We start from the raw sequence: 26632 nt of genomic DNA on the forward strand, positions 1-26632 counted from the left end.
ATTAAATGTTATAAATGCTTCTCACACTGCTCCATGGTATGCTGATTATGCTAATTATATTGTTGCTAAATTTATACCACCTAGTTTCACATACTAGCAAAAGAAAAAGTTATTCTATGATTTGAGACATTACTTTTGGGATGACCCACATCTTTATAAAGAAGGAGTAGATGGTGTTATTCGACATTGTGTACCTGAGCATGAACAGGAACAGATCCTACACAAGTGTCACTCTGAGGCTTATGGAGGACACTATGCTGGAGATAGAACTGCACACAAGGTATTGCAATCTGGTTTTTATTGGCCTACTCTCTTCAAGGATGCCCGTAAGTTTGTCTTATCTTGTGATGAATGTCAAAGAATTGGTAATATTAGTAGACGTCAAGAAATTCCTATGAATTATTCACTTGTTATTAAACCATTTGATGTTTGGGGCTTTGATTATATGGGACCTTTTCCTGCCTCTAATGGATATACACATATTTTAGTTGCTGCTGATTACGTTACTAAGTGGGTAGAAGCTATTCCAACTAGTAGTGCTGATCATAACACCTCTGTTAAGATGCTTAAAGAAGTTATTTTTCCGAGGTTTGGAGTCCCTAGATATTTAATGACTGATGGTGGTTCACATTTTATTCATGGTGCTTTCCGTAAAATGCTTGCTAAATATGATGTTAATCATAGAATTGCATCTCCTTATCACCCATAGTCTAGTGGTCAAGTACAATTGAGCAATAGAGAACTCAAATTAATTTTGCAAAAGACTGTTAATAGATCTAGAAAGAATTGGCCCAGGAAACTTGATGATGCATTATGGGCCTATAGAACTGCATATAAAAATCCTATGGGTATGTCTCCGTATAAAATGGTTTATGGAAAAGCATGTCACTTACCTCTCGAACTAGAACATAAGGCTTATTGGGCTATTAAAGAGCTCAACTATGATTTCAAACTTGCCGGTGTGAAGAGGTTATTTGACATTAGCTCACTTGATGAATGGAGAACCCAAGCCTATGAGAATGCCAAATTATTTAAAGAAAAAGTTAAAAGATGGCATGACAAAAGGATACAAAAGCATGAGTTTAATGTAGGCGACTATGTATTGCTATACAACTCTCGTTTAAGATTTTTTGCAGGAAAACTTCTCTCTAAATGGGAAGGTCCTTACGTTATTGAGGAGGTCTATCGTTCCGGTGCCATAAAAATCAACAACTTCGAAGGCACAAATTCGAAGGTGGTGAATGGTCAAAGAATTAAACAATATATATCTCAGGTAATCCTATAAATGTTGAAACCAATGTTATTGAAACCGTAACCCCGAAGGAATACATATGGGACACTTTCCGGAACGTTTCAGACTCCGAAAAGGAATAGGTGTGTGGTACAGTAAGTAAACCGACTCCAAAACAGTTCTAATGGCAATTTTCTTCCGTTTTGGAATATTTAGAAAAATAGAAAAATAAGAAGCAGTCCGGGAAGGACACGAGTGCTCCACGAGGGTGGAGGGCACGCCCTACCCCCTGGGCGTGCCCCCCTACCTCGTGGGCACCTTGTGTGCTTTTCGGACTCCGTTTTCTTACACGACACGTATTTTGGTTGGTAAAAATTCATTATATAATCTCCCGGAGGTTTTGACTCCCGTATCACGCAAAAATCTCCTGTCTTTGTTTCGAGCCGTTTTTCTGATAGATCCAGGTCGTCATGTCATCTTCAAGTGCCCCCAAGGACTAGTTCTTCAAGAAGGTCATCAGCCCCTACCTTGCAGAAGTGCTGCAACACCCTCAAACCATTGAGATGCGTGAGGGGTTGTTGCACATCCGCGATGTTGAGGGACCAAGGAAGACCGGAAGCACGTAAGCAAGGCTCGAGGCATTGGAGCAAGAAGTTTTCAAGTGTCAGGAGATGGTGGAGTGTGGACTCGATTCCAATCACATTATGATCACAAAGTTCACCAACAACCACAAGCTGGACGTCAAGGACATTAGGGAGGCCATCTTCAAGCTTCATGAGAAAATGAGCACCTCCAAGCCCAGATCTATGACCTGCAAAATCAAAACTGTGAGTATGAATATAGATTCAAGAGGATGAGTTTGGCTGCAGATTTGAGGTTTCAGGAGACTCGATCATCCTTCTATGATGGTGAGCCTATGCCTTGGAAGAAGGACGACAAGCCTACGCCATCAACAAAACTATCAACTTCTTCACCAACAAAGGAGACATAATCACATGGATATGGGCACTCCCCTTGGCAACTGCCAAGCTTGGGGGAGTGCCCCGGTATCGTATCACCATCACTTCTATCTTTACCGTTTTTCTTAGTTCGATCCTTTTGATAATACCTTGATCTAGTAGAATAAAAGCTTTTAGTATGATCTAGTTGTGAGTTTTGCTTTATGATCCTTCTATGTAATCGAGTCTGTGAGCTATATATAATAAAGATTAGTGTTGAGTCAAGGGCTTGATTATTTTTCCATGATCTTGAGTGAGTAAAAGAAAAGAGAAGAAATAAAAAGAAACAAAGAGATCATATGGATCTTATGGAGAGTAATGATCTCACATAGAAAGAGTATGATGAATAAAAGTTGTTGAGAGTTGACAAACATATTTTTGGTCATCGTTGCAATTAATAGGAAGTAATAAAGAAAGAGAGGTCTTCACATATAAATATACTATCTTGGGCATCTTTTATGATTGTGAGCACTCATTAAAATATGACATGCTAAAGAGTTGACATTGGACAAGGAAGACAAGGTAATGGGTTATGTTTTCTTACATCTGAGATAAATTATATTGTCATGGATCATCCAACATGATTGAGCTTGCCTTTCCCCCTCATGCTAGCCAAATTCTTTGCACCAAGTAGAGATACTACTTGTGCTTCCAAACACCCTTAAACTAGTTTTGCCATGAGAGTCCACCATACCTACCTGTGGATTGAGAAAGATCCTCCAAGTAAGTTGTCATCGGTGCAAGCAATAAAAATTGCTCTCTAAATATGTATGATTTATTAGTGTGGGAGAAAATAAGCTTCGTGTGATATGGAAGAAATAAAAGTGACAGATTGCATAATAAAGGTCCATATCACAAGTGGCAATAGAAAGTGACGTTCTTTCGCATTAAGATTTTGTGCATCCAACCATAAAAGCGCATGACAACCTCTGCTTCCCTCTGCGAAGGGCCTATCTTTTACTTTTATCTCCTGCCTTACATGAGAGTCATGGTGATCTTCACCCTTCCTTTTTACATTTTATCTTTTGGCAAGCACAACATGTTGGAAAGATCCTGGTATATATGGCTAATTGGATGTGAGTTTTCATGAACTATTATTGTTGACATTACCCTAGAGGTAAAATGCTGGGAGGCAAAACTATAAGCCTCTATCTTTCTCTGTGTCCTATTAAAACTCCATACCCATAAGTATTGCGTGAGTGTTAGCAATTGTGAAAGACTATATGATAGTTGAGTATGTGGACTTGCTGAAAAGCTCTTATATTGAATCTTTCCTATGTTATGATAAATTGCAATTGCTCCAATGACTGAGATTATAGTTTGTTAGTTTTCAATGAAGTTTATGATTCATACTTGAAATTGTGAATGAACTGTTACTCTAGCATAAGAGATCATATGACAAGAATTATATAAGTTGTTGTTCTGAGAATAATCATGATGCCCTCATGTCCGTATTTTATTTTTATCGACACCTCTATCTCTCAACATGTGGACATTTTTTTCGATTTTGGCTTTCGCTTGAGGACAAGCGAGGTCTAAGCTTGGGGGAGTTGATACGTCCATTTTGCATCATGCTTTTATATTGATATTTATTGCATTATGGGCTTTTATTACACATTATGTCATAATACTTATGCCTGTTCTCTCTTATTTTACAAGGTTTACATAAAGAGGGAGAATGCCGACAGCTGGGATTCTGGGCTGGAAAATGAGCAAATATTAGAGACCTATTCTGCACAACTCCAAAAGTCCTAAAACTTCACGGAAGTTATTTTCAGAATATATAATAAATACTGAGCGCAGGAAGTTCACCAGGGGGGGCACACCCTGCCCACGAGGGTGGGGGCGCGCCCTACCCCCCTGGGCGCACCCCCTACCTCGTGGGCCCCCTGGTGGCCCTCCGATGACCATCTTCTGCTATATGGAGTCTTTCGATGAGAAAAGAATCATAAGCCATCTTTCCGGACGAGACTCCGCCGCCACGAGGTGAAACCTTGGTGGAACCAATCTAGGGCTCCGGCGGAGCTGTTCTGCCGGGGAAATTTCCCTCCGGGAGGGGGAAATCATCTCCATCGTCATCGCCAACGATCCTCTCATCGGGAGGGGGTCAATCTCCATCAACATCTTCACCAGCACCATCTCCTCTCAAACCCTAATTCATCTCTTGTATCCAATTCTTGTCTCCAAGACTGGGATTGGTACCTATGGGTTGCTAGTAGTGTTAATTACTCCTTGTAGTTGATGCTAGTTGGTTTATTTGGTGGAAGATCATATGTTCAGATTATATATGCATATTAATACCCCTCTGATTATGAACATGAATATGCTTTGTGAGTAGTTACGTTTGTTCCTGAGGACATGGGAGAAGTCTTGCTATTAGTAGTCATGTGAATTTGGTATTCGTTCGATATTTTGATGAGATGTATGTTGTCTCTCCTCTAGTGGTGTTATGTGAACGTAGACTACATGACACTTCACCATTATTTGGGACTAGAGGAAGGCATTGGGAAGTAATAAGTAGATGATGGGTTGCTAGAGTGACAGAAGCTTAAACCCTAGTTTACGCGTTGCTTCGTAAGGGGCTGATTTGGATCCATATGGTTCATGCTATGGTTAGGTTTACCTTAATACTTTTGTTGTAGTTGTAGATGCTTGCAATAGAGGTTAATCATAAGTGGGATGCTTGTCCAAGTAAGGGCAGTACCCAAGCATCGGTCCACCCGCATACCAAATTATCAAAGTACCAAACGCGAGTCATATGAACGTGATGAAAACTAGCTTGACGATAATTCCCATGTGTCCTCGGGAGCGCTTTACATCATATAAGAGTTTGTCCAGGCTTGTCCTTTGCTACAAAAAGTATTGGGCCACCTTGCTTCACTTTATTTACTTTTGTTACTTGTTACTCGTTACAAATTATCCTATCACAAAACTATATGTTACCTATTATTTCAGTGCTTGCAGAGAATACCTTGCTGAAAACCGCTTATCATTTCCTTCTACTCCTCGTTGGGTTCGACACTCTTACTTATTGAAAGGACTACGATAGATCCCCTATACTTGTGGGTCATCATAGACATAGAAAATTTGCAAAATACATACGGCTCTGAATGTGGCAGACCCGTTGACTAAATTTCTCTCACAAGCAAAACACGATCACTCTTTGGGTGTTAATCACATACCGATGTGAACTAGATTATCGACTCTAGTAAACCCCTTGGCTGTTAGTCACATGGAGATGTGAACTAATCACATAAAGACGTGAACTATTGGTGTTAAATCACATGACGATGTGAACTAGATTATTGACTCTAGTGCAAGTGGGAGACTGAAGGAAATATGCCCTAGAGGCAATAATAAAGTTATTATTTATTTCCTTATATATCATGATAAATGTTTATTATTCATGCTAGAATTGTATTAACCGGAAACATGATACATGTGTGAATACATAGACAAACAGAGTGTCACTAGTATGCCTCTACTTGACTAGCTCGTTGATCAAAGATGGTTATGTTTCCTAGCCATAGACATGAGTTGTCATGATTAACGGGATCACATCATTAGGAGAATGATGTGATTGACTTGACCCATTCCGTTAGCTTAGCGCTTGATCGTTTAGTATGTTGTTATTGCTTTCTTCATGACTTATACATGTTCCTATGACTATGAGATTATGCAACTCCCGTTTACCGGAAGAACACTTTATGTGCTACCAAACGTCACAACATAACTGGGTTATTATAAAGGTGCTCTATATGTGTCTCCGAAGGTACTTTGAGTTGGCGTATTTCAAGATTAGGATTTGTCACTCCAATTGTCGGAGAGGTATCTCTGGGCCCACTCGGTAATGCACATCACTATAAGCCTTGCAAGCATTGTAACTAATGAGTTAGTTACGGGATGATGTATTACAGAATGAGGAAAGAGACTTGCCAGTAATGAGATTGAACTAGGTATTGAGATACCGACGATCGAATCTCGGGCAAGTAACATACCGATGACAAAGGGAACAACGTATGTTGTTATGTGGTTTGACCGATAAAGATCTTCATAGAATATGTGGGAGCCAATATGAGCATCCAGGTTCCGCTATTGGTTATTGACCGGAGACGTGTCTCGGTCATGTCTACATAGTTCTCAAACTCATAGGGTCCCCACGCTTAAAGTTCGGTGACGATCGGTATTATGGGCTTTTGTGTTTTGATGTACCGAAGGTAGTTCGGAGTCCCGTATATGATCACGGACATGACGAGGAGTCTCAAAATGGTCGAGACGTAAATATCGATATATTGGACGACTATGTTCGAACACCGGAAAGGTTCCGGAAGGTTTCGGACATATACCGGAGTACGGGGGGGGGGGGGTTACCGGAACCCCCTGGGGGCTTAATGGGCCTACATGGGCCTTAGTGAAAATAGAGGGCAGTAAGGGGAGTGTGGGGCGCGCCCCCTAAGACCCAAACCGAATTGGTTTAGGGCAGGGGGGGCAGCCCCCTCTTTCCTTCTCCTCCTCTCCCTTTCCTTCCCCCTCTCCTACTCCTACTAGGAAAAGGAGGAGTCCTACTCCTAGTGGGAGTAGGACTCCCCCTCTTGGCGCGCCTCTCCCTGGCCGGCCGCCTCCTCCCCCTTGCTCCTTTATATACGGGGGCAGGGGGCACCCCATAGACACAACAATTGATCATTGATCTCTTAGCCGTGTGCCGTGCCCCCTCCACCATAATCCACACCTCGATCATATTGTAGCGGTGTTTAGGCGAAGTCCTGCGTCGGTAGCATCATCATCACTGTCACCACGCTGTCGTGCTGACGAAACTCTCCTGTGAAGCTTTGCTAGATCGGAGCTCGCGGGACGTCATCGAGTTGAACGTGTGCAGAACTCGGAGGTGACGTGCGTTCGGTACTTGGATCGACCGGATCGTGAAGACGTACAACTACATCAACCGCGTTGTGCTAACGCTTTCGCTTTCGGTCTACGAGGATACGTGGACACACTCTCTCCTCTCATTGCTATGCATCACCATGAAGCTGTTTGTGCATCGGAATTTTTTTGAAATTACTACGTTCCCCAACAGAGGGATGGTTATATGGTCCAATTATATTAGCACTGTTGAGAGATTGCACTAGCGAAAATACGGACCCTGTGCCTTATTTTTAAGCATTGCAATACTGTTTTTGTGCTCGTTTACTATTTGCTACCTTGTTGTTTTTATTTATTCAGATTATAAAAATATAATTCTACCATCAATATTACACTTTTATCATCATCTCTTTGCCGAACTAGTGCACCTATACAATTTTCCATTGAATTAGGTGTGTTGGGGACACAAGAGATTTCTTGTATTTGGTTGCAGGGTCATTTGAGAGAGACCATCTTCATCCTACACCCCGCATGGATTGATAAACCTTAGGTCATCCACTTGAGAAAAAATTGATATTGTCCTACAAAACTCTGCGCTTGGAGGCCCAACACGTGTGTATAAGAATAAAGTTGCATAGTAGACATCAGAGGCTAGGCAATACATTTATGCGTCAACACACGGGTCTTCAACCCTGCCGCCGTTCATGGAGACGGCGGATGGATGACGTGGTCGCCGATGCGGAATATAAAGGAAGTGGACGACGGCCGCCGCCGAAGGATAGGTTTAGGGCAGGTTTCTTTTTTATTCTAAATATATTGAAAATCCGCCGTATTTGCATGGATCTCGTCCGGTTTATATGAAAATTCGCCGTGTTTGCATGGCTTTCGTCCGTTAGTTGAAACAGTGTTCAAAATGTATACGGGCAGCGTTGGATGGCCGTCTCCCGCATCCCTGTCCGCGGACCGGTCCTTCTATCCACGGATGAATGCCGGAGCAAATTTGCGGGTCAGCGTTCGAGATGCACTTAGGTCCATCATGAAAAGGTATTTTCATTTTGTTTTGTATTGTGGATGTCGCTATTTTTTTCTATAATCTTGTTTAAACATATTGTGGAGTCTATATGTTTGACTTTAATGAAAATTGATGCACATTATATTCTGAAATGAAAGGAGTACGAAGTAATTACAACATCTCCCTAAGTGTCACCCATTGTCCAACCAAAATGAGAAGAGCATCGCTATTCACAAGGAAACTAATCTCGCGTGGTAGAGTGAGTTTACAAACGGAAATCAACCAATTCTAGAGCTAAGCCTAAAATAAAATGGAAAAGAGAATATTTTTTTAAAATGTTGGTAGGAGAGCTACCAAATCCATTGATTAGAAAGGGTTATTGCAAGACCATCTTCAAAGGAAAATGCATCACATAAGACGTGCTAAAAAAATAACGGAAAATCAACCACTCGATTTATTGAGGAAAACCATGCAAAAACCTAAACAACGGTAAGCCACATCTAGATAAACTAGGTCTAAAGCATCACATGACATACAAGACGCCAGCAAGGCCGACAATTCACGACACACATAACTAGAGGGTCGCTCGCTAACAGAGTGCACAAAACCATCGCATCAATCCGGTCTGCCATGAGCATATTCGTCAACCTCGTCGACGCCGAGGGACGACATGCCCTTTTGGAGGCAGACATATGCTGCTCTGATCCCACGAGAAATGACCAATATGGCTCATCTAACACTCTTCACATGTGAAGGCTCAGGCTGCACAACCTCGATGTCTGACGCACATCCGCTTCACCCACGAGCCACGAGTCCCTCTGACCATCTAACTCCAAGATAATGCCCTCAAGAGGGAGCGGCGTCGAGCATAGCCATCAATGCCGCCATCATTAAAATCTGTGCGACCATATCTAGGGATTCCTCCGAAGCATGGTGGTAAGAAAGGTAAGGACGACATCAACGCTTCCAACAAGGGGACGATGCATGTAGGCGCCGCCGTCCACAACTCCAGCCACAACCAAAGGACGGTTTTCACCAGCAACCTCAATTGCCCAAATCCAAGGATAGAACTTTCTGCCGCCAGCACCCCGCCATCTTTAGGTTTGCGCGAGCTCAGGTTTGGGCCGCTCGCCTACAACCGCGACGCATTGTGCCCATGCTAGGCAACAACGCCGACGGATTCTCCATGCTGACCAGTGCCCGCACACCAAGCCGCCAACCCCCTCCCCCCGGGGCCACACCCCGCAGGAGCCCAAAACGGAGCCGACCGCTTGCACCTTGTGCCCTCATCGCCTCCGCGGCGCGGGCGCGCATCACTGCGCCATCCTAGTACGCCTCACCGTGCCCTACTCGTCTTGAGGACGACACCATCCGAGACGCCAGCCTGTGGAGCCGAAATCTAGCCCGGCAGCTACGACCCCTGCTCACCCACAACCCCTATGGACAGGTGTCGACGGCTGATTGGTACTCCCACTACAGTAGTGTCAAAAACGCTATTATATTATGGGACGGAGAGAGTAGCTGATTGCGTTGTGTTTTTCTCTCCATGAAAGCAGAGTGTGCTTTGTCAACAACCCAGTAACGTGCTGATGAGCATCCAAAAAAAGTAATGCGCTGAGGGATTGACTATTTGTCACCCTTGGTGAGGAATAGTTATTCTTCACCCACCTCTATTTTAACATCTATACACCGTAATTTTACGTTTCGTAAATTTTGTCTTATTTTAGACATAAAAAGAGAACGTAAGAAAACCTATAATCGTCGTAATTTTTTTATGTTACGTAATATTACAAATATAAAAATATAGTGTAAAATGTACATAAAATACAATTTTTGACCTATATTTTTTTGTTATGCCAAATTTTATGCAGTAAATCAACATGAATATGAATATTTGTATTTTAAATGTAATTTATTTATGAAATGATCGTAAGTTTACCTTGGATGAAGAATAACTTATTTTGCACCTTGGATGATGAATAGTAACACTAATGCATTGGTGTCTGCATAATGTGACATGATGTCTTGCGCACTACTAGCAGGCCATACAATAATTCCTCGGAATCTTTTGAAGGCAACAGGAGGAAGAAGGGGCAACAGATGCCCAAAAAACAAAGATATTTTCCGAGAGGAAGGTGCCTGCAGAGAAGAAGCACAGCTCAGCTGCGGACCTGCAGCTAGTCCGCTGCATCATCCTCAAAGTCAAGGTCTCCTCCTCCTCCTCCTCCCGCCAGCGACCTCCATTGTGACCGACAGGCAGGTGCACACACGCTCTTCCTTAGATCCTCTTCTTCGTCCTGCTTTCATTCCGCGCTCTGCCCGGAGGTCTCCCTCTCCCTCTCTCTGGCCGCCCGTTCTTGCTCGCCGGACTGCGCCGGCGGCCCAGGCCGCACTCTCTGCTTCCGGATCTGGCAGCCGGACCTAGGTATGGCGAATCTAATCCCCTTATTATCAGACTGTGATATGGGCTTCTGATTTGATCCCATTCTTGCCCGCCTTTCAGCAGTTCCCCCCCATTCTGCTCCTAGCCTGTCTTGACTGCAGATATACTCATTCGTCATCCCTTCTTTGATGCTGCAGGACCCAAGCCTCCGGCAAACTGTGATGTGAATCATCGGCATGTGAGGGCGGCTTTCAAGCTATCCTGCTTGGCCCGATTACTAGTTTCGTCCTCAATTAGGTACCGATTTTTCTCTTTGAAAATATGTATCAAGTCATATTAGTTCGTTCACAGCTTGCAATGTGATTTTCACAACACAACCAAAACCACATGTCGGAAGAACGAGAAACTCCACGAACACGTCTTCCCGTACCAGGTTTAATCCTCGTGTTTGGCTGCAAAGTTAGACACCAGTGTCGCCGTGGCCATATGACATATTGACATATGGGGTTGCACGCAATGCCTGTCACATGTTGGCTTAGGGGCATATCAAAGTTTTAATTTTTCTGTACCGGCATATGAGGTTCGACATCTTTGTAGCATGTCCCTTTAAGGTGTTCAATTCTGGGGGTGTATTTAGTATTCCCTCCTTCATGGAAGAACATTTCAATTTTGCTGACTTCTGTAACAATTGCAGCTATTTATTCCATCATAAGCATTAAAGTTCCATAGCGGACACAACCATATTTAAGCGATTAAGTAAGTCACGCAAATGTACTGCGTTTAGTTCTGTATTATGTATTAACATGAGTTAAATTTTCCTTCGTTCATAATGCCATTTACCAGGCCCATGAGCACAACACTATATCTTTTTCCTTATATGTAATATACGGACCCAATTAGTAGTTCTATCAGATTATCTCAGTGTCATTAAATATCAACAGAACTACACATTCCATCCATGCATGAAACCAGTGGAGTTAAGTGTCAACAACGCTAGAAATTTTGAGTTGGAAAATTAGTGGAAATAAATCAAGCATTACAGAAATTTTCTCTCTGAACATATATATGAGCTAGCTTGCGACCTAATATTTTTGGAATGAAACCGGTTATCGTCCCATTTAACACGTGATCTATGTTTATTTTATTCAGCACAAATGGCGGAGGCTGTGCTCCTTGCTCTTGGAAAGATTGGGGATGTTTTAGCTGATGAGGTTGCCAAGGCCTTGGTGGCCAAGGTATTAGCAAAAGTTGGTAACCTGATTGATCTGAATGACAAGATTCAGCAGATAGAGATCCAGTTAAAAGCCATGAACAACGTCATACGGGAGATTGGCACAATGTACCTCACCAATGAATTCATGAAGGGTTGGATTGGGGAGGTGAGGAAGTTGGCCTACCGCGTTGAGGATGTACTGGACAAATACTCATATCACTCTCTTCAAATGGCGGAAGAAGGTTTTCTGAAGAAGCATTTCCTCAGAGGATCACATTATCTCCTGGTTTTCAGTCAAATTACCGATGAGGTAGTCAAGATAGAGAAGGACATCAAGCAAGTTATCGAGCTCAAGGGGTGGTCGCAACCACCCCAGTATGTTCATGACCCGCTTAGTGAGATGGAAAGACAACGGTCCCAAGATCGCTTCCCTGAACTTGTGAAAGATGAAGATCTGATTGGAATTGAAGATAACAGGAGAATGCTGACTGAATGGCTGTACTCGGATGAGATGGACGGTAGGGTGATAACGGTGTCAGGTATGGGTGGCTTGGGAAAAACAACCCTCACCACAAATGTGTATGAACGTGAAAAGGCCAACTTCCAAGCTCATGCATGGGTGGTTGTGTCTCAGACCTACACCGTTGAAGCTCTGTTGAGGAAGTTACTCAGGAAGGTTGGTTACACTGAACAACCAGCATCATCTAACATTGACCGGATGGATGTGTATGACTTGAAGGAAGAAATAAAGCGAACACTTCAAGATAGGAAATGTTTGTTCGTCTTGGATGATGTCTGGAACCAGGACGTGTACTATCAACTGCGAGATGCACTCCAGAATTCTCGTGAAAGCCGCATCATCATCACAACGCGGAATAACCATGTTGCTGCTGTTGCTCACTCGTCACGTCGTATCGATCTCAAGCCTTTGGGGGACAATGACGCATTTGAACTCTTCTGCAGAAGGGTCTTTTATAGCAAAAAGGACCAGCAGTGTCCTGATTATCTTTCGGAAACTGCTAAATCTATAGTTCATAGGTGTCGGGGACTGCCACTAGCAATTTTATCGATTGGCGGCCTCTTGTCTTCAAGGCCACAAACACAATATGATTGGGAGCAATTATACAATCAGCTTCCAACTGAGCTGTCGAACAATGATCATGTCAAGGCAGTTTTAAATCTGAGCTACCATGACCTGTCTGGAGACCTCAGAAACTGCTTCTTGTACTGTAGCTTATTCTCGGAAGACTACCCAATGTCACGTGAGACTCTTGTGAGGCTCTGGGTTGCAGAAGGCTTTGTGTTGAGAAAAGGAAATAGCACCCCAGAGGAGGTGGCCGAGGAAAACCTAAGAAAACTGATCCACCGCAATATGCTTGAAGTCATGGATAGAGATGAACTGGGAAGGGTGAACACCTGTACGATGCATGACATTGTGCGAGAGCTGGCTCTTTGTATTGCAAGGGAGGAGCGGTTTGTATCCACAGACGACTATGGCACAATTCAACAGATGGATATGGATGCTCGTCGTCTGTCATCATGTGGATGGAAAGAGAATACTGCACGGAAAATTGAACTTCCACGTCTTCGAACTCTAGTGTCGCTAGGAGCAACACCTGCCATGCTATCCTCAGTTTTGTCGAAATCCAGCTATCTGACTGTCCTCGAGCTACAAGACTCTGAAATCACTGAAGTACCGGCATTGATAGGGACACTCTTCAATTTACGTTACATTGGCTTACGCCGCACTAAGGTCAGGTCACTCCCGGGCTCTGTTGAGAAACTATCTAACCTGCAAACTCTGGACATCAAGCAAACTAAAATAGAGAAACTGCCAAGTGGGATTGTGAAGCTCAAGAATCTACGGCACCTATTTGCTGATAGATTTGCTGATGAGAAGCAGACGGAGTTTCGGTACTTTATCGGAGTTCAAGCACCTAAAGAGCTGTCCAGTATTGAAGAGCTGCAGACTCTTGAGACCATCCAAGCCAGCAAGGACTTGGCCGAGCAGCTGAAGACAATGATGCAACTTAGAACTCTGTGGATTGACAACATAGGTGCTGCTGAGTGTGCAAATATTTTTGCTACCCTGTCAAATATGAAACATCTTTCCAGCTTGCTTCTTTCCGGGAAGGATGAGAATGAGGCACTTTGTTTCGAGGCTCTCAAGCCAAGGTCTACACATCTCCACAAGTTGATCATCAGAGGGAAATGGGCAAAGGGGACACTGGACTGCCCGATATTTCGCAGCCACGGAGAAAATCTCAAGTATCTAGCTCTAAGCTGGTGTCACCTTGGGGAAGATGAAGATCCACTAGGGATGCTTGCACCACACTTGCGGAACCTCACATATCTGAAACTCAACAACATGCGCAGTGCAAATGTCTTGGTTCTTTCTGCAGATTCCTTTCCTCAGCTGAAGACGCTTGTGTTGAAGGACATGCCTCATGTCAGTGAGCTAAAGATCATGGATGGTGCCCTTCCATGCATTGATGGTCTGTATGTTGTTTCGTTGTCGAAGCTTGACAAGGTCCCTCGAGGCATTGAATCCCTTGGTTCCCTGAAGAAGCTTTGGCTGCTGCGCTTGCACAGGGACTTCAAAACTCAGTGGGACATCAACGGGATGCACCAGAAGATGACGCGCGTTCCAGAGGTTCGTGTTTGAATGCGGCATAGTGGTTCTTTCTGCAGTGGCATTCTGGTATGGTGCATCCACGTCATTCTGGATTTAATTATTCTGGCATGTTATAATTATTAAGACATCATTTTGTACTTCCATATCGTGATACAATTTCTGTTCTGAAAATGTCGGTGTTCATTGCCTTCAGGAGGCCCTGTACCTTTTTTTTTTGTATCATTTCAGTTTCATGCTGTAAAACTGATTTCAGGAAACAGTTGTGTCGAACATGTGAGAAAACAATGTTGTAAAATTTGTTTATCTTGTTGTCAGTAGTGAAGCCCCTGCTTGAGTTGAGAGTCCGGGAGGCGGGATTTGGTAGGAGCTCAACAACTGCAGTGTTTATTGTGTGAAGAAACTGTTTTGTTTTAGTAACAGTAGTTTTGATTCTGCTTCAGGCCGCTGCTGGGGTTTGTATTTGCACAGCTTGACTGATCTCTACTGTTTGAGTAGGTTCGGTACTACCGTCAGAAATGCTGCTGGCTTTCCGTTCCCCTTGTACGGCTGCGCGTACACAATTCATTTTGTGTATGGTGGGAATACCATGATGGGCATTTCAAGTACCATACGGAGGTCGCCGAGGGTCCCCTTCTTCCGAGCCTCGGGCCTCGGCCACGGCCTTGCCGCACCGTTTTGAGGGGCTTCGGATCGTCTGCAAGCGTAGAGAGAGCAGCAGGAGCAGGCGTACGTTGGCTTGCAGGAGGAGGAAGAAAGAAGCAGACACGCGAAGCGCAGATGAGAGTTTTTTTTTTTTAGGGCCACGAGAGTTATTTTTTCTGAGGGGCACGCAGAGGAGGAGATCACCTGGGCTGCTGGGCTCCCGGGTTTTTGTGGGCCGTGGGAGGCACGGCCCACAAGGATTGCTGCCCCGCTCCTAATTCATCGAGTGGGTTTGTTTTGCTCCTTGTAGGGTTATCTTAGTTTTGTACCACATCGGCTGTGGAGGAAAGAGTGTCAGGGGTGACCGGGTATAAGATAGGACTAGATCCTTGATGGCGTGCGTTGCTGCGCCCGTCTATTTTTAGTGTTTTATGATAGAGATAGGAATTTGTTTAAGTACACAGAGACAAGATCAACTATGGAATATTCTACATTAGACTAATACAATTTTTTTCACGAATGCTTCCCTTTTTCTTTTGATTATGAAAGATACTTCTGTAAGTAGTATAAGTAAAAAAAAACTAAAAGATACTAAACTACGATGGAGCAACATCTGCTTTCACTCGGTGAACAGTAACCTTAAGCAATAATTTGCAGGGAATTTCAAGAATGCATAAGAGATAGCATTGATAGGCAGCTATCATTTGCAGTGTTTACCCAGCTACAGAGACGAATATCTGAAAATGCAACAATTAGTGCGAGGATGAAAGCAAAATCTTCATATTATATTCTTAGCTTTGCATACAGGATACATCTTTTTCTGAGAAGCATGTCCTCTGTTGGACGCTCACTAAAATGATAAGAACGCATTTTTAGCACAAACAAAGCAAGACAAAATCCTTTACTATTGAGGTCTCAAACATGTCATTTTTTGCAAGAATAACAAAGTCACTAAGTTACACACAAGAGGGAATCAAGTCTTAAGTAGATATTTTCTCTACCTTCTTCAAGTGCAGAATCTGAATGGAAGCCCTATGGGCGCTGGCACCAGTGAATTCCATGGACATCCTCTGTTAGATCAGTAGCAATGCAGGCAGCAGCTCAATGGAAACAACGATCCACCATTGCATCCAACACTGATGGGAAAGAAGACAGCCAATCATCACATATTTTGTGCTAGAAAAAAGATCAGCATGATTTTGCTACGAGTACGACCTTCCGACCTTCCGCACACCAGTAAAAAATAACCAATATATTTATGAGCAAGCCAGCCGGTGCCATGGTTTTATACTAATTAACTACTTCATTAAGAATGTATTTATATATATGTTCTAAATAAGTTTTGAGTTTTATTTCGTAGAATATAACAATTTCGGCAAATCGGCAATGGGGTTGACCATTCTAGCAACAAATTTCATCACAGGTTTCCAGATCTCTAGAGACAACATGTGTACTGAAATATATCACAACTAAGCAACAAAATCAGGAGATGAATAATAGCAACAAAGAACGAAGATAAGAACAGCCGAGGGTACAAGTACAACACACTGACCTGAGTTGCTGATTTTTGTAGCACCATATCTTGCTGGATGCTGGCCTCCTCCTGAGGGCATCTCTAGCCGTTTGCCCCCCAAGGAGGCATTTTTTTCGCCTCCTGGGGGGCTGCCGGCGAGAACTTTGGCCTGGGGGGCCAAAATTTTCCACTCATTGCCTTCCCACGAGCAGTGTTGGACTCCTCACAAACGGAGCGACATTTTGTCGAGCACCTTGACCGCGGCGGCGTCGACGACCTCCAGCCAACGGAGGAGCACGCCCCTGAACTTGCTCCCGCCGCCGCCAGCCCCCCGCTTGCCCACGCCGCCGTTCTTCACGAAGCTCGTGGCCGAGCACTCCTCCCCCTCGCTTCTCGACCCGGTCGTCGCCGCGGCCGCAGCGACAAACTCGCAGCCAAGGCACCCGTCCACGCCGCACCTGGCGCGCACAGCAACCGCAGGCGCCGGAGCGGGAGCGGTAGCAAAGGGCGGCGTCGACAGCTCCGGGCGCAGGGCGGGGGCCGCGGTGTCCCCGGACACGACGGAGATGAGAGCGCGGAGGAAGAGGGAGTTCTCCTGCTCGGAGTTGGGGAGCTGGAACCCGTTGCCGCCGCGCTCCAGCCTTGGCACCATGGCGATGTGGAGTCCTGCGGTGGCGGGAGGCGGCGAGCGGGGAGGGAGGCAGGCGCAGGGCGGCAAGCGGGGAAGGAGGCGTGGTGACGGCGTGCGACAGCCAGGGCGAGGCGTGCGGCGAGCGGTAGCGGCAGGCGGCGGGCTCGAGCTGGCTGGCGGGAGGCCGGGCGCGCTTCCGGGCGTGAGGCGCAGAGGGATGGAGGCCGGGCGCGGCGACCCGACGCGGGGCGCTTCCGCAGATGGCTGGCGGGGCGGCGAGCGCGGCCGGGCGCGGCGGTGGGCCTGAGCTGCGCGAAGGCACCGGGGTGGGGCTGGGCTTCGAGCTGGCATGGATTAGCTCCCATGCTGATGAGTAGGACGCCATGGATTAGCTCCCCGCCTCCCTCCCTGCTCCGGCGCCCTCCCTGCAAGCTTCGGCGCCCGCCCGCGCTCGCCCGCCTCCAGCAAGTCACGCTCCGTGGCGGTCCTCGGCAGCACGGCCGCCGGCGACGCCTCCTGCTCCGTGACGCCCTCTGCGCACGCCTTGGGTGCCTGGCGCTGCTGCATCGCCGACGCGCGGCCGGTGTGCCTTGCGCTGCTGCATCGCCGACGCTGCGGGAGACGGCCAGCGCCCGCCCCGTCCTCGCCCGTCCCGACCACGCACGGTGAGCTCCAGCCTCCGAGCCTAGAAGTCGCCGAGGAGAGAGGGAGTGTGGGCTGGAGAGGAGAGAGGGAGTGTGGCTCGCACGTGGGTGGGCCTGGAGAAGATAAAGGCAGTTGGAGACACTGACTGGTGGACCATTTGCATGCAAAAGTGAGTGTCAGCGTCCCCAGCTGCCCCCCGGGTTGTTGGGATTCGCCTGATATCGCCGGCCGTGTTTTTGGGTAAATCCGGCGCAAAACAAGTCTTTGGGGTGTGGCTGGGAGCATTTTTTACTGCCGGCGGCCAAAAAGCGGTCTGGGTAGGCGTCCTGGGCGCTCTAGTGGAGATGCCCTGACCAACCAACAGATGTGATGGTCTTATTAAAACAGGGTGGCAAATGCAAAACCAAGGAAAGGAAATCAAGGAGCCAAATTAAATTATGAAAAAAAGGGACCTCGCAATCAAACCTTGCAAGGGGCCGAGAAGTGCAGGAGGATGAAAGATGGGACACATCCAGATTTTGGCTGATGGTGAAGCTGAGGGGCACAGGGGGCGTCAAATCCATTGCCTGGAAACAAGAGCAAGGCAATGGCCATGGTCATCGCAGTCTGTTGCAACCGAGGTGACCAGATGCCCCAGCCGATGAGGCACCCCAGCGTCCAGTGGGAGGATCATCTCGAGGATCTGCTCTCGCCCATACCAGAGGAAAACGGGGAAGAGAAGTATAATCCGAACCCAGCCGGGGCGACCTGACTATCAGCGACACCTCCTTGCCCATGCGGATCTGTCGCCCTCTCATCTTCGCCGCTGATCATGGGAGTGCGAGAGGTTTGGCGGTTTTCTGGTGGAGGAGGAGGAGAGGGGCGCGGCGGTGGCTGAGGAGATTGGAACGCAAGCAGAGCGGATGGCGATGCCGCAACGCCACCTGCGGGCCTGAATCAACCAGAGATTTCCGATTTTTCTACGGGAATAGCGGCCCTCACGGCGTCAGCCCAGTCCGTTGCCCATTCTGGAGCAGATGATCCGCGGCCCATGCGCGCATTGACCAAGGCATCTAACAACAATGAACACCTAAAACAGCCGATCCAATGGCCGAAATTGCTAGTGCCCTGAGTGAGATGGCTGGATTAGTGCTCGGTTATAATGTATTTAAATTTAAATAGCGGGCAAGCGGTTGGAGGCATCAAGGAGATCTCAAGGAGATGTATAGCAACGAGAGGGTTTTTAGGGGAAGCCACCAAGTGAAGGGGAAGGGAAACCTTGAGCGGGATCTGGGATGGGGGCCTTGGAGGCTGACATCGCCGTTGTTGTTGCTCGTCGCCGCCGAACGGTGAGCAATGGTGGTATATCTCATAGTCGAAGGAATATGTATTTGACATTAAGAAAGCAATAGCAATAAACTGAACGATCAATATGCTAAGCTAACAGATGGGTCTTGTCCATCACATCATTCTTCTAATGATGTGATCCCGTTATCAAATCACAACACATGTTTATGGTTAGGAAACCTTAAACATTTTTGATCAACGAGCTAGTCTAGTAGAGGCTTACTAGGGACACGGTATTTGTTTATGTATTCACATATGTATTTAAGTTTCCGATCAATACAATTCTAGCATGAATAATAAACATTTATCATTAATAAGGAAATATAAAATAACAAAATTATTATTGCCTCTAGGGCATATGTCCTTCGTAACTAAGTACCTATTGATCCTCTCGGATCCAAACCGAGTGAATCGGGTTGGGGATGGTCTCCTCCTTGCCATCCTTGTCCTTGTTGACGATGACATTAGCCAGCTCCGACATGCTCCCATCCACATAGCCGAAGAACCCCGCTCCCCGAAGCTGTGGTGTGTTTTGGGTACGCCACATGATGTAATTGGTTCGGGTGAGACGCTTGGTGATCTGGCCAGAGAGGGTGAAGTTGGCTGCGCTTGAGGAGGCCATGTCAGAAGGTTCAATGGTGGGGGAGGAGATCGCTAGATGGAAAGAGTTAGGCTCTGATTACCATGTGGGAAATGTCGTACCCTAGCTCTGGGCAACGCCTGCGTGTTATATCGTCAGGGGCACGACTCCCTGAAGCAGCGTATAGATCGTTAAGATTACAGACTTGGAAAGGAAGAGATAGATATATAATTACAAGAGATAACAGAGAATATAAACTACCTATCTCTATCCCTATCTATTGTCTTTGGTTACAAGGAGGAGGCCGACTGTCACAAACTGTCATGATACAATATGTTTCGTTTGACAGCTTATAGATTCTCCATCTCCTGGTCAAGGCTTATTCCAGGTATAAGCTTTCCAGCATATTCCGATTGCGGTATACAATGAACTTCCAGAGATAATAATGACTGATTTTTGGTTTGAAGTTGGGATTTTTAGATGGGAGGGGAGCGGTCAATCCCAAGGGGTTAGAGTACTACAATAATAACCTTATAAATGAGCTAGTGAAACATGGTAAGCTCATTTCTAGAAGTCTATAAATTGTGTTGTAGTGACAAGATATTTCGTCTTTCAATAGTACAGTAAATGACAAGCTGTGGATATCTACCATAGTTGGCTAAAAGTTATTGTTCTTTAATGCTTCACTACCTAAATCACTATGTCCTTCTTGTTTCGTTATGGATTCAAATCCATATCATGCTTTACCATCTCGATTTCCCACAAGTTTTGGATGATGAGTATGGAGGATGGTAAAGCCCTGGAATGGTGTAAGATTCTGTGACTTTTCCTTTGTCGGTGAAATTGCTCCAAAGCTAAAAATAACCAACCTTCTTTTAGAATTAAGATACTGGAGGTGGCCTATGCAAAATGATGCCAAAATGATCATGAGTCCTACTACTTTTCTAGTGACATTTCCTTGCTGATGGCCCTACAAAATGCATGGAGGATTTCAGAACATTTGCAGATATTTGCTTCAGAGAGTTCGGAGACAGGCTTTTGTACTGGACTACTATAGCCGAACCTAATGTCGGTCCAGTCGGATCTTATGATAGTGCAATATTTGCACCTGGACGTTGATCCAAACCTTTTGGAGTACTAAAATGCTCCGTGGGGAACTCAACCGTGGAACCTTATGTAGCAGCTCCCAACATGATATTGGCACACAAATCAGCTACTAGACTGTACAGAGAAAAATATCAAGTGAGTTATCTTGTTCCTATAATCAACACCAGCTCCTTTCTGCCAGCACATTCTTAATTATTATATAACAAAACAAACCTTGTCGAACGAATATGTACCTTTCTGCAGCAGCATAGTTGTGCGGGCGTTCATATGTTTAAAGCCCTTCAATCTCTAAAGAAAGAAGATGATCTTTGGACATGGAGTATTTGATCCCGATCTCACATGCTCCCACATGAACAGTAAAATCCAACAAATAGTAAATTAATTAAAAAATCTGATTTTTTTTGTGATGAACATTGATGAATTTTCTAATTGCGTGCAAAATTTTAGGTTGAGATGACATTCGTGGAGGTCTGGGCAAAAAAAATTTGATGGTCCAAAAAGACTATTGTTGGAAGTATTTTGGAGCATCGATTTTGCTATTTTTGCGCAAACCTCAACGGATGTCATTTCGACATGAAATTTTGCACGCACTTAGAACATTCATCAATGTTCATCACAAAAAAAAACTAATTTTTTGATTTTTTTTCTATTTTTTGGATTTTACTGTTTATGCGGGAGCATATGTGCTCGGGATCAAAAGAGCACTTTTGATGATCTTTGTCCTTTAGATAAGAAAACAAACCTTCTCAAACAAATTTGTGATGAGCTCGGATGCAGAGATAAATTTTTTCTTTTCCTATCAATATATTGCCGCGGGTGTCCTTATCTTCGAGCCCTTCAATATGCAAGGATCAATTCAAAGTACACTCAACCATGAAAGTTTTTTTTCGAGGAACTGAAAGATAAGAATAAACAAGAACTAAAAGGAAAAACACAAAATGGCTTAATGAATTTTCCAGTTTTTACCAAACCCCACACCGACATGTATATCGGCTTAATATACAAATGCTTTACATACATAAAAGAAATTGTAGTTCTGTGCATACATAACCAATGACGTGAATCTTGGCGCCGATCGGTGGTCCACGATCTGTGTGTCGCAGACTTGCATGCCCTAAATCCTCGTCTATAATACTCCCGCTGTTTTCATAATTCTTGTCGTAGACTAAAACCACGACATGAATTATGGAACAAATAGAGTACAAGTTATTCGAAAAAAGAAAGAAAGTAAAGAACGACCTAATAATGCATCTGACGTCTGCACAACGTGTCACCGCCTCTTACGCACTAGTAGTAGTAGGCCACTAGGAGAGTGTACCTACCGTATCATCTCTCGAAATGTTTAGTGGCAAGAAAAGGAGGAAGACAAATAACAAGCCTAAAATCTAAAATGTGGCCGCGCACTAACTAGACGAACCGGGCGGCCGACTTGTGGCCGTCCGATCTCGCTCGAATTGTCGTGCGCGTGGGCCAGGTGCGAGATGGTCAGGACGCTCCCACGTATGGTGCGGACACGACTGACTGAGGAGAAATAGTAGACCACTTTCGTCCGCACCCATCGCTATCCACTCACCTCCCCACCTCCCTCGCATTTGTTGCCGCCTCCGCCGGTTCGCCCCAACTTAGGCCGCCGCTGTTGATCCACCTCGCCTCGGCTGACACGACCCACCACGGTTGCGGCATCTCGCCTGCCACGCCTCCACGCCGCCGTCTTCCGTCCGCCGCCTCGCCTTTTCTTCTGCATCTAGCCGTCGGTCCTCCGCGAACGACCCTTCCCTCGCCTCCTTGCTAATTAGTCCGTGCGAGAGCGAAGAAGGTGTCTCCCCTATCCACGAATTTCAGCAAGCACTCAATCTACAAGCTCACCCGTACAGCCGGTGCTCCGTACTTCTACATCCTTTCATGGTACGTGTCTGGCTTTTATGGAATTTAGTGAGAGAAAAATTGAGCCCATCCATGGAGCTATGTAATTTGAAGTGGGATGCGGCCCTGAGTTTTGTTTTTCCTCTGATGTTCGAGGAACTGAAGAAATTTCAGTGAGAAGGAAGCCTATGCGTGTGTGTGGTTGCTGCTATGTTTCATTCGAGTTGTACGTTTGCACTGCTGCATCCAGATCCATCCTCAGTGGAGGTTTGCTGCCAGGTATGACTTCAACGCTGAGGCTAATTGACTTTGATGGGATCAGGGGTTTCCCTGATTAGTTGGTCCCTTGAGTACCAATGGCTTCCTGCGCTTGTTGAATTATGAGATGTGTTTGGTTGGGTTGAATCAAAGGAATTTCTAGTTCTTGTAAGTAAGAATCACTGAAGACTAGTTGGTATAGTTACTAGTTCCTCTTGGTTTTGGTTGGTGCTCATTACATCTAGTTGAATCAATGAAAATAATTGAAGTTCTAAAGATTTTTTTGTCACTAATGGTATGAATTTAGGATCCTACTTTTCAAAACTCCATGGATCTGTAGTTGATGCAACTTGATCCATCTATTTTCTTGCTTAGACTGCATTTATCATTACGATACCGCTCGTTGGAAATGCTACTCAGTAGAGCTCAATTTTGTCCGTTTCCTCTCTTTTCTAATCGAACGATATGCAAGTTAGAATAGTTTGCACACTTGTTATATATAGTTGCATAGAGAGGAATTACAAGCTTCACAGAAAGCAGTACATAGTTGCACACCTAAGCATACATAGTAGCACATGGACTGCCAAGTAGTTGGTCAGGGCAGCCGCTGAAGTTGCACATCCTACTCGTAGGGGTAGTTTGTGAGCAGGTGTCCACAACACGCCTACAGTGGTGGTCAAGGTCTGACTGCTAGATCCATTGTGGCTGGGTTAGTAGGTCACCAGGGGAGTCCTTGGTCGTGGAGTCAGAGTAGCACCTCCACTACCTCCTCCAATTCCTTTTTTTCCGATGATGGAGCTGGACCGCTATGGTCGTTAGGAAGCCACGCAAAGTCGCACAACCATGCTTTCATAGTTGCACATTGACAACCAGACAATTGGTCAGGGCAGCCACCGAAGTCGCACATCCTACTGGTAGGGGTAGTTGGTGAGCGGGTGTCGACAGCACGCCTACAGCGGCGGTCAAGGTCTGACTGCCAGATCGATTGTGGCAGGGTTAGTAGGTCGCCAGGGGAGTCCTTGGTCATGAAGTCGGAGTAGCACCTCCACTACCTCCTCCAATCCCTTTTTTTCTCAGTGATGGAGCTGGACCGCTGTGGTCTTTAGGAAGCCACGCAAAATCGCACAACCATGCTTTCGTAGTTGCACATTGATAACCAGCCGCCGAAGTCGCACATCCTATTGGTAGGGGTAGTTGGTGAGCAGGTGTCTACAACACGCCTGCAGAGGTGGTCAAGGTCTGACTACAAGATCCATTGTGGCTGGGTTAGTAGGTCGCCAAGGGAGTCCTTGGTCGTGGAGTCGGAGTAGCACCTCCACTACCTCCTCCAATCCCTTTTTTCTCGGTGATTTTTTACTCCACATACAGGCAGCCAAGTGTATTAATTTTCATACATAGTTGCAGAAGGACTAAATAAGCTTTGGCATGCTCAACTTTCTCAGTTGCTCAACGTTGCCATCTTCAAGTTTTTTAGAATTGTCCCAAGAATATGTAACGACTTGGCATCCTCAGGCTTTTCTAGTTGCAGAATAGTATCTAATTAGTTGGCAACCTTAGTAATTCTAGTTGCACAACAATATACAACTAGTTGACATCCTCAGCTTCTCTAGTTGCACAAGAACTCAGATTAGTCCCATCTTAAAACAATTGAGGATTGCCCAAGAGTATGTAACGACATGGCATCCTCAGGCTTTCTAGTTGCAGAATAGTATCTAATTAGTTGGCAACCTCGGTAATTCTAGTTACACAACAATATACAACTAGTTGACATCCTCAGCTTCTCTAGTTGCACAAGAACTCAGATTAGTCCCATCTAAAAAAACTGAGGATTGCCCAACATTATCTAACGACTTGGCACCCTCATGTTTTCTAGTTGCAGAAGAGTATCTATTTAGTTGGCACCCTCTGCAATTTTCGTTGGACAACATTATCCAAGTAGTTGACATCTTCAGCCTCTCTAGTTGCACAAGAATTCAGATTAATCCCATCTTAAATTTTTTGAGGATTGCCTAATAGTATCTAATGACTTGGCATCCTCAGGCTTTCTAGTTGCATAAGAGTATCTATTTAGTTGGCACCCTCTGCATTTTTAGTTGCATAAGAACAAATCAAGAATTGACATCCCCAACTTTTTTTAATAGTTGCACAACAATGCCACCTGAGTTGGCATCTTCAACTTTTTTTGAGGGAGGCATCTTCAACTTCTTTACTTGCACAAGAACCATTCAATAGTTGGCATCCTCATATCTTCACATGCATCTGTTTTGCTAGGTTTGCTTTTGCTAGGTCTGCAGATGCACTTGAATGTAGTTGTATCACTTTTTTGGAAAATTATAATCTTTAAGAATTCACTATTTTTTCCATTTCTTGTGTTCAAACATGCTAAATTCATTATGTTAGTTCAAAATTCATTCCATAGTTGCACAAACATGCAATATGAACTGCATGCAGGAGTACTTGTAGTTGCACAGAATAGATGATGTAGTTGCACAACAGCCAACATAATTTTTGTTGGAATTTTTCATACATAATTTTAGCCAAAACCAAAATGAATCTGAACTTATATGAGTTGGCATCTTCAACTTTACTGAAATTCAAACCCCACAAGTAGATGGATATGGGGGTGTTGTCAGATGCACTTGTGTTGGTTAAGTTGCGCAGATACGCCCTATAAGGCTTCATTTTTGCATCATGTTCAGGTTTTACAGGTTATGGGGGTGGGGGAGCTGCCGTAGCTTTGTGCACACAATTCTCAGCTACAAAGTCACATATATTATTGTGTGCAAAGATCAAAGGAAAAAATGCCTACAAACCATATTCAGTAGTTTCCCAGTTTGTACTAAATAGTTGCCCAGTTTGTACTAAATAGTTGCACAGTTTGTACTAAATACTTGCTGTTGGAAATATGCCCTAGAGGCAATAATAAATTAGTTATTATTATATTTCCTTGTTCATGATAATCGTTTATTATCCATGCTAGAATTGTATTGATAAGAAACTCAGATACATGTGTGGATACATAGACAACACCATGTCCCTAATAAGCCTCTAGTTGACTAGCTCGTTGATCAATAGATGGTCACGGTTTCCTGACCATGGACATTGGATGTCGTTGATAACGGGATCACATCATTAGGAGAATGATGTGATGGACAAGACCCAATCCTAAGCCTAGCACAAGGATCGTGTAGTTCGTTCGCTAAATCTTTTCTAATGTTAAGTATCATTTCCTTAGACCATGAGATTGTGCAACTCCCGGATACCGTAGGAATACTTTGGGTGTGCCAAACATCACAACGTAACTGGGTGACTATAAAGGTGCACTACAGGTATCTCCGAAAGTGTCTGTTGGGTTGGCACGAATCGAGACTGGGATTTGTCACTCCGTGTAACGGAGAGGTATCTCTGGGCCCACTCGGTAGGACATCATCATAATGTGCACAATGTGATCAAGGAGTTGATCACGGGATGATGTGTTACGGAACGAGTAAAGAGACTTGCCGATAACGAGATTGAACAAGGTATCGGGATACCGACGATCGAATCTCGGGCAAGTATCGTACCGATAGACAAAGGGAATTGTATACGAGATTGATTAAGTCCTTGACATCGTGGTTCATCCGATGAGATCATCGTGGAACATGTGGGAGCCAACATGGGTATCCAGATCCCGCTGTTGGTTATTGACCGGAGAGTCGTCTCGGTTATGTCTGCATGTCTCCCGAACCCGTAGGG

General features: G+C 44.9%; 1 protein-coding gene across 1 annotated transcript; it reads left to right on the forward strand.

Moving 5' to 3' along the window:
* Positions 1-10192: 10192 nt before the first annotated feature.
* On the forward strand, positions 10193-14635 carry LOC123063232 (disease resistance protein RPM1). Its single transcript, XM_044486972.1, has 3 exons — positions 10193-10526; positions 10682-10781; positions 11634-14635. Exon 3 carries the CDS (start codon positions 11639-11641, stop codon positions 14360-14362), a length of 2724 nt encoding a protein of 907 aa, XP_044342907.1. The 5' UTR covers positions 10193-10526; positions 10682-10781; positions 11634-11638; the 3' UTR covers positions 14363-14635.
* The last annotated feature ends 11997 nt before the right edge of the window (positions 14636-26632 follow it).

This window comes from Triticum aestivum, chromosome 3A (genome assembly GCF_018294505.1).
Source record: "Triticum aestivum cultivar Chinese Spring chromosome 3A, IWGSC CS RefSeq v2.1, whole genome shotgun sequence".
NCBI classification, from domain to species: Eukaryota; Viridiplantae; Streptophyta; class Magnoliopsida; order Poales; family Poaceae; genus Triticum; species Triticum aestivum.

Bases quoted from the DNA above. Each gene is read 5' to 3' on its own strand.
- LOC123063232 (XM_044486972.1), top strand. From the start codon at position 11,639: ATGGCGGAGGCTGTGCTCCTTGCTCTTGGAAAGATTGGGGATGTTTTA.